Source organism: Pteropus medius, unplaced genomic scaffold (genome assembly GCF_902729225.1).
Source record: "Pteropus medius unplaced genomic scaffold, Ma_sr-lr_union100, whole genome shotgun sequence".
Taxonomy (NCBI): domain Eukaryota; kingdom Metazoa; phylum Chordata; class Mammalia; order Chiroptera; family Pteropodidae; genus Pteropus; species Pteropus medius.
Genome location: NW_024343733.1, coordinates 7,462,477 through 7,473,827, shown reverse-complemented (window position 1 = coordinate 7,473,827; position 11,351 = coordinate 7,462,477). Strand labels below are relative to the sequence as shown.

The 11,351-nt window shown below is 56.9% G+C and overlaps 1 protein-coding gene across 2 annotated transcripts; it reads right to left on the bottom strand.

The window, feature by feature from the left end:
- Positions 1–6: 6 nt before the first annotated feature.
- MMP11 (matrix metallopeptidase 11) lies at positions 7–10,192 on the bottom strand. Of its 2 annotated transcripts, XM_039868458.1 has the most exons (8): positions 10,062–10,192; positions 4,718–4,947; positions 3,637–3,780; positions 3,425–3,558; positions 3,039–3,280; positions 2,703–2,919; positions 1,770–2,027; positions 7–814 (listed from the first exon to the last, which is right to left on the bottom strand). In XM_039868458.1, the coding sequence occupies exons 1-8, from the start codon at positions 10,179–10,181 to the stop codon at positions 681–683; spliced, it is 1,479 nt and encodes a 492-aa protein (XP_039724392.1). In that variant the 5' UTR covers positions 10,182–10,192; the 3' UTR covers positions 7–680. The 2 variants fall into 2 exon arrangements, with proteins under 2 accessions (XP_039724392.1, XP_039724393.1); XM_039868459.1 differs by lacking the exons at positions 7–814; positions 1,770–2,027 and adding an exon at positions 2,034–2,179.
- Between the last annotated feature and the right edge of the window lie 1,159 nt (positions 10,193–11,351).

Here is an 11,351-nt window from a genome sequence, read left to right as displayed (position 1 = left end):
AAAAGCTTTGTACACACTATACACACATTTACATGGCTTTGAAAGGTCTCAGTGCTCGGATGAGGGCCGGGGAAGATCTAGCACATGACAGGATTGAGGTATGTTGAGGTCTCCAGGGCCCTGGGTCTCCAGCAGGAAGCACCCCTCTCCCCAGCTGACTCTTAACCTTCTGGCCTGGATCTTGGGGAACATCTCCAGGATCACCAACTGGAAGGCAGCCAGTTCCAAGCAACTACCCAGAACTGACTTCTTGGGAAAAGGCAGAAGGCCATGGGGGCCCAAGATCCATGTGCCAGCACCCTGCAGGAACCCTGCAACAGGGACAACAAGGACTCCAACTCCCCCAGCCCTGCTGAGGTCCTTTCCTGAGGGACAGGGATGGAGAACAAGGGCAGCAGGTTTGACTGTGACCTGCACAGGTGGGGCAGAGCCAGCCCAAGACCACCTCACCCTTAATGCCAAACCTCCCAGCCCAGTCTGAAACAGTTGCTGACAGGTGACCATGACCTGCATGGCCTTCCCTGCACTTGTCATGGTGGCAGCACCCCCTCCCCATCCCCCTGAGGAGACACAGGTTCTGTTCTGTGCCTGGTACCCACAGTCACAAAGATGGCCACGGGTCTCTACACAATGTCAGTGGCCTGGCAGGGGTCGGGGCCCTGAGGGCATTCAAGCAGTAGTTAGCGGAAAGTATTGGCGGACTCTGTACAGCCGAAGAAGTCGGGGCCCAGGAGGCGAGGAAAGCCCTCCAGGGCTTTCACCTTCACAGGGTCAAACTTCCAATAGAGGCGGCCACGCAGGAAGTAGGCATAACCTGAGAAGAGAAGAGTGAGGCCTGAGTGAGTGGACAGTAGGCCTCACACCTGCTTGTCAGGCTGTGCCCATAGATGAGCACAGGGGGAGTTCTGGGTAGGAAGGCCTTGGCCACTGCTGAGTTCCTTAAAACCTGCAGGCCTCAGGGTGGCCCTTCCAGAACTTCTTTTCCTTTGGAGGAGTCCTGCCTGCCCAGAGTCTGGCTGGTCTGGGCTACCCACCCAGCCTTACAGACACCGGGAGACTCAGAGACCCACCTCCTACCTCAGGAAAGCAAGTCCCGCTTCCCTCGCCACCCCTCCCTCCAGCTCACCCTACTGCACCCACCAGCCAGATAACAGATGGGCATCTTGAGTTATGGTGGGTGACACAAGCAACCTGGAGCCCCAGAACCCACGGTCACCACAGGACAGATTTCCTAGCAGGTCCCCATTTGGGAAAGCACAAAAGCAAAGTGGCAGGGGTCATGGGGGTGAGCGCTGGACTGTGAGTCCCCAATCTAGTCCTTGGAGGTGCAGGAATCTGGGTGGCTCAGCAGGGACTGCCTCAGTCGGGGAGGTCCTGGCTGTCCACTGTCCACTTGGGTGGTCCCAGTTAGGGAACACCGAAACCTCTATTTGCTCTTCTGGAAACTGGGTTCATAACAGGTGCTACATCTGAGCATTGTATAATACACGTAGGGAGCTTAGATGCCTGGAGCATCGTCAGTCCTCAGTGAGCAGTGGTTTCTATTTTATCAGCCATAACAGGAACCTGCACAAGTCTTTGCACCTCTCTAGCCCTCAGTCTCCTCATCTACAACATGGGGGGTATAGCACTGCCCTAGCACAAGGAGTAGGCCAGATGGGGAGGGTGCTGGACAAAGGACTTGTGATGAAGAGCCTACATCCAGCCACCACAGGGTGGGAGATGTGGCTGCTGCACCACTTCTACCAGCTGCCCCATCCGCAACGCACCATCAGCATCCTGGAAGGCAGCGTCAATCTCAGAAGGTACCCCTCGCCAGTCGGTGGCCCGGCGGGGCACAGGGCTATCCACACGGCGGGTGCTGGGGTGGAAGCGCCAGTAGTCTCCGCCTCGGAAGAAGTAGATCTTGTTCTTCTCAGGGCCCCAGACCAAGGCTGCATGGACTGGGGACCCCAGCAGGCCCAATTCAGAGAGGGGTGCGGGACCCAGGACTGGCTTCTCACCATCGTACACCCAGTACTGAGAACCTATGGAGAGGAGAGGCTGCAGTGGAACTAGCCAACTGCCATGCCAAGCCACCATGAACCTGCCCAGCTGCCACCACTGCCACGGACTTTCCCAGCCTCCGTTTCTTTGTCCTGCTTGGAGCCAGCGGGGATGTGCTGGGATGGTATAGGCTCTGGGAGGTACACGGGAAAGGTTATTTTAAGCAGCAGAGAGGTGCCTGAGGTCCCACTCCTTCCCCTGATGTTTGACCGCTCACCACCCGCTGGGCCTCAGCCCTGGGCCCTATCCCAGCAAGCTCTGGCTGGACCTCTGTTTATGAAGTCCCTGCCACCTGGAATGCTCCAGGCTTTCCCCTCTACCAGCTGAAAGTTAACAGCACATGCTTTAGGGTCACTAGACCTAAATCAAATCCCCGTTCTGCCTTTTCTAAGTTGTGCCCTCAGGTGAGTCACTACCACCTCTGGGCTGGAGGCTAATGAGTGACCCACTGTTTAATACCTTCTATTCTATACCTACTCTGAGTGCCGCCACCTCCAGGAATCACCCAGCTGTGCTCAAAGGAGTGAGCCTTGCTCTCCCTTGGCGCTAAGGCTTCAGGGCACCTGCCCATCATATTTGTCTGTCTGTCCCTGCCCCTGACCATAACATTCCCGGCTCCTGGAAATCTCAAGTGTGACTTCCCAGCCCCCACTCACCCTGGAAGAACCAGATGTGGCCCTGGGCATCCTCGAAGGCTGCATCGATGGGACTGGGCAGTCCCTGCCAGTGGCGAGAGGCCAGCGCAGGGTAGCCAGGCTGCAGGTGGCCCCCACGCAGCCGCCATACAAAGCCTGCCTTGAAGAAGAAGAGCTCGCCACGGATGGTGGAGACTGCATCAAAGGAGACCTCACAGGCATCTGGTGGGGCTTCCGGCTGAGGCAGGGGGAGGGAGGAGGGCCAGGAAAGAGCCCACATTGGAGCCAGAGGCCAGTGGGGTGAGGAAAGCTGGGACAGGGCCTCAACTCCTGTCTTCCCACCCTCCTGTGCCTCACCTCCAGTGGTGCAATCTCATTGGTGTCCACCCCAGCCTGGGGTTCCAGGGCTGGAGGCCTAGAGGTGGGGTCTGGCTGGGGCCGGCCATATAGGTGCTGGATGCCCCTTCGGTCATCTGGGCTGAGGCTCAGTGGGTAGCGGAAGGTGTAGAAAGGGGACATAAGGGCCTTAGCAGCCGTGGTATGCTGTAGCCCGAGCACATGGCCAAATTCGTGGGCTGCCACCTGTAAGAGGTCTGTACCTGGAAAAGGGAGATAGCCCAGCAATCCCTGAATCTCCTGCAGCACAATACCCAAGTTCTAGACCCCAGCTCAGGGACCCTGGCAAGTCCCCATTCTTTATGATCTTCAGTTGCCCATCTGGAAAATTGGTCCCCAGCCCATACCCTGGTTGTCCCCAATAGTCCAGGTCTCATCATAGTCGAAGTGGACATCCCCTTCTCGGTGGGTCTTAGGGAAGAAGGCATGGGCCAGGATGCCCCCAGGTCCATCGAATGGCAAGTTGTCCCCATGCCAGTACCTGTGGGTGGGTGGGGGCGGTCAGTGGCTGCAGACAGCTGGGGCTTGTTCCCAGAGGGGTCCCAGGCCACCGTTTCACCTGGTGAAGTCGATCATGATGTCAGCATGGCCCTCATGCACCTCAGTAAAGGTGAGTGGTGTCACCTCACTCCACACCTGTAGGGCCTCTGCCACCGTCTTCCGCACCTGCTCCCGCACCAGCTGCCATGGGAACCGAAGGATCCTGGGGGTAGGAGGAGCAGCCCGGGCCTCACTCAGGGCAGGGCCAGTCCCTGATGGTTGTTGAGCCAGTAGTTGCCCCTGGATGTTCAGTGGGATGCATGCATGTCGACGCAGGCCAGGTGAACCTCAGGTGTGGGGCACTGATCCCTTTGCCACATGGGCACATCTTTTTGCGGATTTGTGTCCTTAAGTACATACATGTGTCTGCATTTGGAAGGAAGAACACAGGACCAGGAGCCCCAAGACCCACCTTCTAGACCTGACTGTATTGCTCACTGTAGGGAGACCTTGACCCCTTGACCTGCCCACTCTTGGTTCCCAGTTCCCAACTCAGGACATTTCTGAATGCCCCAGCAGTCTCAGCTCCAATGCCAGTGATACCACACGGGTCTTCATGTACCTTCTCTCCCAAGCAGAGTTCCCCCGCCTGTAGGATGTTTTAAGTTTCAGCTTCTGCATCACTCCCAGGGGCCTCAGGTAACCTGAGCTATTTCTTGTCCTGCTCACCACTGTTTCTCACCTGCATGGATCCCGAATCATGATGCTAGATCTAAACAATGACATGGTTAATGCCCCGCTCCCCAAGAGGACAGGTCATGGAGTCCCAGGGCCTGGCCCTTAGTAGGTCCCCATAGAAGCTGCCTGTGGGACTGAAGGCTGTGCCCTGGCATGTCTACGGGGCAATCAGATATGTGCTTACAGAAGCACTGCTCCTCTGTCGTGGGAGGGCATGGGTGTGGAAGGGATGCTGCCCGTGCGTGCATCTAAGTTGGGGTTCAGGGGTGTTGGTCCATGGATGGCTCAAGGGTCGGTGGACACACAGATCTGTTAACCATGGAGACCTAGCCCTGGCATGTGTCTCGAGAAGCAGGTGTGAAGGTGGCAGACATATACATGGACACAGGGGTCTAGAGCCTGTTCATGGCTATGGGCCCTACCTGTAGGTAAGGTCTGTCTTCTCCCAGCGCCCGCCTGACAGCACAAACCGCTTTTGTCGGTTGCGGGCACTCAGCCCATCAGGTGGGTCAGGTACGCCGCAGCGGGGAGGTCTGGGGCCTCCAGCAGGCTGGGGGACCTCCTGGGTGACAGAGGTAGATGCCAGGCTGCTTGAAGGAGCTTCATGCCAGGGCTGTGGCCTCCTTCTCATCAGGTGATGACGGTGGGCATCCTGAGCAGGAGAGAGGATATGGAGACCTGGTCAGGCCTCAAGACCCTGTGTCCCAATGTTAGAGGTGTGGGCTGTCAGCACACCTATGCTCAGCCCCAGCCCATATGTCACTGGGCAAGCAGAGAGCCAGAGAAAGTTTGCCTACTGTCATACCTCAGGCCCACTGGCAGAAGATGACTGGTTTCTTGATGACTTACTCCAAGGCCTCCTACTGCCTGTCCCTCCCTCCTGGAGCAGTCCCAGCCTGCCTGTCACCTACTCCAGCCATTTGGGCTGGTGAGCTCTAGGTGAGAGTAGACTATATTCTACATACACTCAGGAATGGTCCCCAACAAAGCTTATGAGGAAAGGCCAGACAGCTCCTCCTGCTCCCCCCACTGCCCACCCCCACCAAGTCACGTGAGCTACTACTGCCCAGGACATCCACCTATGACCCTCCCCAGTGTGGAGGGGCTGCAGCCCTGCCTCAATCTGCTCACCGGACAAAATGGGGATGGTATCTCCCCATAGTGTTGACCTGAAGATGACTCAAGGCAATACATGTAAAGCACTTAGCCAGGGGGCCAGGCACCTGGTAAGGGTAACTAGAACTGAAGTCTGACTTTTTGGGGCAGTTTTGCTCACACCCCACCAGGGCTGGGCATACAATAGGGCTAGATGTGGTCTGCCTGGCCCCTCCATCTATGCATGCATGCATGCATGTGTGGTGGGGAACAGTTACCTGCTTCCCAGCCTCACCTAGCCCTGCCCTGCTGGAGCCCTAGCACCACCAATGGTGACTCTGACCTGGAGCTCCCAAGTCCCAGGGTAGAGGTCACCATTCTCATGCATGAAAAAAGCAGAAGCTCAAAGAGTTTGGGAGACCTTGTGAGGTCACCCAGCAAGGTCATGGCAAGAGCTAGGTGAGGACTCTTATGGTCAGAAGCAAAGCCTTAGCTGTGGACATTATACAAAGCTGGAAGAGAGGCATGGAGTAGTGCTGTTTGCTGAGAGACTCAGCGCCTGTCTGGTCTGGGCCTGTCTGGTCTGGACAGCTGTGGCCTCCCCACTGCCATATTTGGGGTGGCAGCTGGGCAGCCCAGCCCCACCCTCAGCCTCCGTCTCTGGCAGCTGTCCCAGGCCCCATGTGCTCCAGGGCTATGATCAGTGTCCCAATCTCACCAAGCTCCTGATTATGACACCACCAAGAACCACCCAGACCGAACTCCCAAGAATGCCCCCACTATGAGGGGGTCTTCTGAACATCTGGAGCTTCTGAACTCCTGGGGGGCTGTGGAGCTACTTGGGGTGTGGGGTCCTGGACCAGTTTTCCCTCAGTTTCAGAGCTTGCCTTATTGAATAATTGGTTACCTGGCAGAGCCCAGCCTCACTGGGTTGTGGGTTCCAGCCGATACTAGGCTTACTGCTAATAAATACTTATCACTATTGCTGTTCACCTTTATCTAGGCTAGGGCCCTGCCAACAGCTCTACAGACATGTTCTTAGCCTATGATGAGATCTATCACCAACTCTACCTTCATCACGCCCATGTCTCAGATGAAAAACAAAGCCCAGAGAAGTTAAGCAACTAGCCCAGGTAACAGCTGGCAGGTGGCAGGCTGTCTGTGCTCATGGCCCAACCTACCTGTTACCTCTGTTCCTTGGGCTGGAGTCACCCTTCCATTGAGGGAAGGCTGCAGGCTGGCCTCACTTTGGTGACCAAAGAACAGGAAATTATTAAGCACCTGCTATTTCCCAGATACTTTGCAGGCTGGCTCATTGAACTTCCCGACTCCTCCCACAAGGTAGGGACAACACATATGCAAGGTTTCACATTGAGGATGTGGACTCCAGGTCTGTGTGACCAGCCATGAGGGCCTGCTCCTTCCGCTCTGCACACTGTTCCCCTTGACTTCCAGGATAAACAGGTTTTTTCCCCAACCCTGGCAGGGGTACCAGGATCCTCCCTAGGAAGGGCAGGTCTGTGTCATCTCCTGGGAGTTCTAAACTACCCAGAGCCCAGCCTGCCAGCTCTGTTTATGCTCATGGGTAGAAATCTCTCTTCTGCCCACAAGAGAGGTCTGGAGCAGCCAGCCTGGGAAGGAGGGTGGGTAATTGACATTTATACTTTCCCTTTCTCTCCTGCCCCCCATAAGGCACCAAGTCTATGCCCAGACCCCTGGATCATAGCACTCTCAATGCAGTAGAAAGAGCCACAGTCTGAGATTCAGAAGACCCAGTTCTATGCAATGGCAACTCTGGACAAAGTGACCCTGGGCAAGTCACTGTCCTCTCTTAGCTTCGACCTCCCTATCTGTCAGATGGAGATGATGCCACAGCAAAGAACTAAATGCTCTCCTTCCGTAATGTCTGCTGCAGCACCTGGCAGAGCCTCTTCCCTGGCCCGGCTCCTCACCTCTATGGGCCCTCTCCTCCCACACCTGGGGATCTGCTCTCACCAAATTCTCTACAGCTCCCCCAAAGTCTCCACTTTAAATTGTAAAACAGAGAGCTTGCAAATCAAGAAAAGAGTGACTCGTGACTCCTCGCAAGCCAGAAGCCTCTTGCTCCCTGTCTGTGTCACATTCATTGGTCTTGGAGAGAGATTGAGCACAAGGCACTAGAATGGAGGCCTCTAGACAATGGGGTCCTTTTTGGGGAAGCCTATCATTTAATGGTTTTTGGCCTCAGTTTTCCCATTACAGGGATGAGACACAGGCTCTCTGCCCCACTGACCCCCATTCATCTTTGCCTGGGGCCAGATGCCCTATATGCAAGGCCTGACACAAGGCAGCCTGCTGATTTCTAAAATGGCTCACTGGTCCTCCCAGGGTTTGCTGGAATTCTACAGCCCCAGGGAGGTCAGAGAACAGGCATTTCCCAGAGAGGTCAAGGACATTGCCCAGAGTCACACAGCAAGTCACGCAAGAGTTCTACCTAGACCTAGGGCTTATGCCTCCCCACCCAGAGTTCTCCCTGCACCCTCTCAGTTCTCGGCCTATCTCCAAAACCCACATTGCTGAGAAGAGTTTCTTCTGGTGCATTCCCTCCTCCTCTTCGGCCAGTAGCCTCCCTTGGCCTGCCCTGTGGTGTGTGTCCAGCTCAGTCACCCCCACCCTCCTCTGGCGGGCATCAAACCACAGCTTCAAATATCCTCGAGGAATTTCTCAGCTGACTCAATCTCCCGGCTGAGCTAGAGGCTCAAGATCAGTCTCTGGGACAACTTCCAGTCAAGAAAATGGAAGTACCTGGTAGAGGGGCGCTAAAAGTGGACCCCAGGATAGGTAACTGCTAGATAAGGCCAGGCTAGTTGTATCTCTCCCTGAGCCTCAGTTTGTTGTTATTCCAAGAGGGATAATTAATCATAGTTACACTTTCTGTTGTCGGCAGGAGATGACCCTGACGGCGGGGCCCTTTGTTAGGCTGTGAGGAAGACAGGGGAGCATCACCACCACATTCTACGCAGCATCAAGTCCCTCTGAGGCTGAGAGGCCAAGCAACCTGGCCAAGTCACACAGCCAGTTGGCAGGCAGGTCCATCTTCTCCCCCCATGTAGCCTAACCTTCTCCTTTCCTCCCCTCCCCTGCCGGTCCCAAGGGCTGCGGGGCTTTCATCATTCCTGAAAGCTACAAACTGGGATGGATAAATATTTACAGAGCTTTCCTGGCCCTGCCAATGGCAGCCCGGGGAAAAACACATTTGAGGCGACCCCAAATGCTCTCTGCATATCTGCAGAGAGACAGACAACCCAGCTCAGACCCGGCCCCAACTGACGGTACACAAGCATCAAAGTGGTAGCTACAGGTGACGAAATGTCTCCAGCACCTCTCCTCAAATTACCTTGTTTAATCCTCAGCGCCCAGCAGTGGGCACTGTTATCTCCCACTTAGTCCTGATAAGACTGAGAGGGTAAGGTTCTGAGGTACAAAAGGTGCTCACCTAGGGTCACATCGTTCAAATTCAGATTTCTCCAATTCCCGAGCCCATAGGTTCAACTGCTACCTACAGTAGTTCCCGACTCTACCCCAAGTCCTAGGGGGCTAGGAGGGGCTGGGGAAGAAGAAAGGCTGAGGTGCCCCCAACTCATCCTATCCCACCCAGCCTACCCCTCCTGTTCCCATAGCCAGTGCAGGGCAGGCTGGCCAGGGCAGAGCTGGGGTGGCTGGACAGAGGGACCCAGCTGGTCAGATCTCCTTCCTCATGGACCAGTCCAACGACTCCTGCCTGTCGCACCTCCTAATAGTCCCAACCCTGCCTGAGCTATCTGGAAGCCTCAGCTGCCAGTTGAGGTGGGGTAGTACGGGCTCCCAGGGGCCTGAGGGCCTGCAGTTGCCCAGGCTCTTACCCGGGGCCCTGCCTGGCCACCCCTGTGACTAGTCCGTTAAAGCCAAATCAAGAGGAGCATGCAGGCTTCCTGGCACACACAGGCTGACACACACACCCCAGGATCTTCCCTCCTCTCCTCGTTTTGCTGCTCTCTCACATGGACTCTCTTCTCTCTGGATCCTACATCCTCCTCCCTTTCCTTGCTGTCCCACCCTTGTTCTCCGAGGGTCTCAATTGCCCACCCTTGGCCCCCGCTTCTTTCTCATTTTCTCACTGTCACGCACACACTGTAGCTCTCTAGCTCATGTTGTACTGTTTCCAAGCCTCTCAGACTTGCCACTTGCAGGTGCCCAGTTGGTGGCACCTCCTCCAGCATAGCTGCTGCCCTCCCCAGCTCTTCCTTAATTCTCCAGCCCACCGCACACCTGGAGATGTGCTCGCTGAGGCCACACACCTGAAGGCTGACACTAGCTCTGCTTTGTCCTTGCGATGAATAGAGGGCCCTTTAACCACTCCCTCTGCTAACCTCCCCAGCACACACCCCAGCATCTGCGCCTGGGGCACCGAGGAGCAGCTCCCCATGCTGGGAGGGGGCGTGCGTCTAGCGGCGATCCCCGCGCAGGCTCCACTTGCACACCTCCAGAGACGGGAAGTTCTCTATCACGCCCACAGGGACCCAGAAAGTTTTAGGTAACGGGCGGCTCCAGGCCACCCCGGGCGCCCCCGTGGGTCCAGCTCCGCCACTGGGCCCAGCCCGCGTGCCCGGCGCCCCTTGGGTGAGGAGCGGCCGGCTGGCGGCGGGCACTCACCGGCGGCCGCGTGGCCCGGGCCAGCAGCGGCGGCGGCGGGAGCAGCAGCAGCAGCAGCAGCAGCAGCGGGAGCAGGAGGGCGCGCGGGACCGCGCCGCGGAGCCCGGCGGCCCGAGCCATCCGCCCCGGGGCTGCTGGGCCTGCTGGGCCGCGCCGGGCCACCGCCCCTTATAGCCTCCGCCCCGCCCCCGGCCCGCCCCGGCCCCGCCCCCTGCGTCTTTTGTTCTAAACTTTCCCCGCGGTGGCGTCGGCGACAAGAGTGGGGGAGGTGGACCAGGAGCTGCTGACCGGACAGGGGCCGGGGGCCTGGACTCTCCCGTCTTCCCCGGGGGCGGGACGAGCCTGAGGTCTGAGGCCTGATGCTGTGTGACCCGGGCCAGCTGGTGCTGCTCCGGGCCTCAGTTTCCCCAGTGTGCGGTTGGGAGTCTGGGAGTCGGGTTTCACTCCCCCTGGTTCCTATCCCCACCTTTGGAAAGTGCATCTGCAGCTGGTCTCCCTGGTGGCCTGACCTCTGGCCTCCCGTTAGCCTATGACAGGTGGTCTTACCCAGGGGCAACTTCCCCCACTCCTCAACCTTGCTGATCCATCTGGAAAATGGCACTATATCCCCTGTGAGAAAAGGGATATTAAAAATGTGTCCCAGCGAAAACTGAGGCGTATAGAGGAAGCTCGCTAGCTTCCCAGCTTGGAATGGAACCATAGATAAATTATAGATGGGGAAACTAAGGCTCCAGATCAGGCTTTCCCGTACGCAGGCAATGGAGGGATCAGGAGGCCCTCTAGCTGGTCAGGATGCTGTCAGAGGCCATGGGGGACAGTGTTTGAGTGGGGGACAAGGATGAATAGGCTCCTCAGGGCTCCTCAGGGCCAACCTCCTGAGACCTGAGGAAAAAAGGAGGCAAGAATCAAAGGAGGGGGTGGTGACCCCATGCCGGAAGGGGTCCTCCAGTCTCATACATTCCTTACCACTTCACTAGGCAATCTCTCTCATGATGGGTAAGTAACACTGCTGAACCAAAAAGCAAGCAATGGCTCCTGTCTTGGTGGGCGGGGTACTGAACTGCTGCAAGGTGAGGCTGTGGGCACCCAACCTTGGCCTGGGAAAGGGGAGAGGCTGGGAGGGAGGGGAGGACAATCAGGCTGATTCAACCTTCCCTCTAGGTCCCAGCCCAGTCAGGATCCTTCATGGCTTCTCCAGGAAGGCTCCACAGAGACTCCTAGAGGGCAGACAGCAGTGATTTTTACTAGCTGGACTGTTAGCAATTTTTTTCTTTAAAGTGACTCACTTTT

What these genes read in the sequence shown, in the direction of transcription:
- MMP11 (XM_039868458.1), bottom strand. Translation starts at nt 10,181, where the DNA reads ATGGCTCGGGCCGCCGGGCTCCGCGGCGCGGTCCCGCGCGCCCTCCTG. An exon ending in GACTATTGGGGACAACCAGG is followed by an intron (nt 3,281 to 3,424) that starts GTATGGGCTGGG and finishes TCCCTTTTCCAG; the next exon opens with GTACAGACCTCTTACAGGTG. An exon ending in TGCCTTCCAGGATGCTGATG is followed by an intron (nt 815 to 1,769) that starts GTGCGTTGCGGA and finishes TTCTCTTCTCAG; the next exon opens with GTTATGCCTACTTCCTGCGT.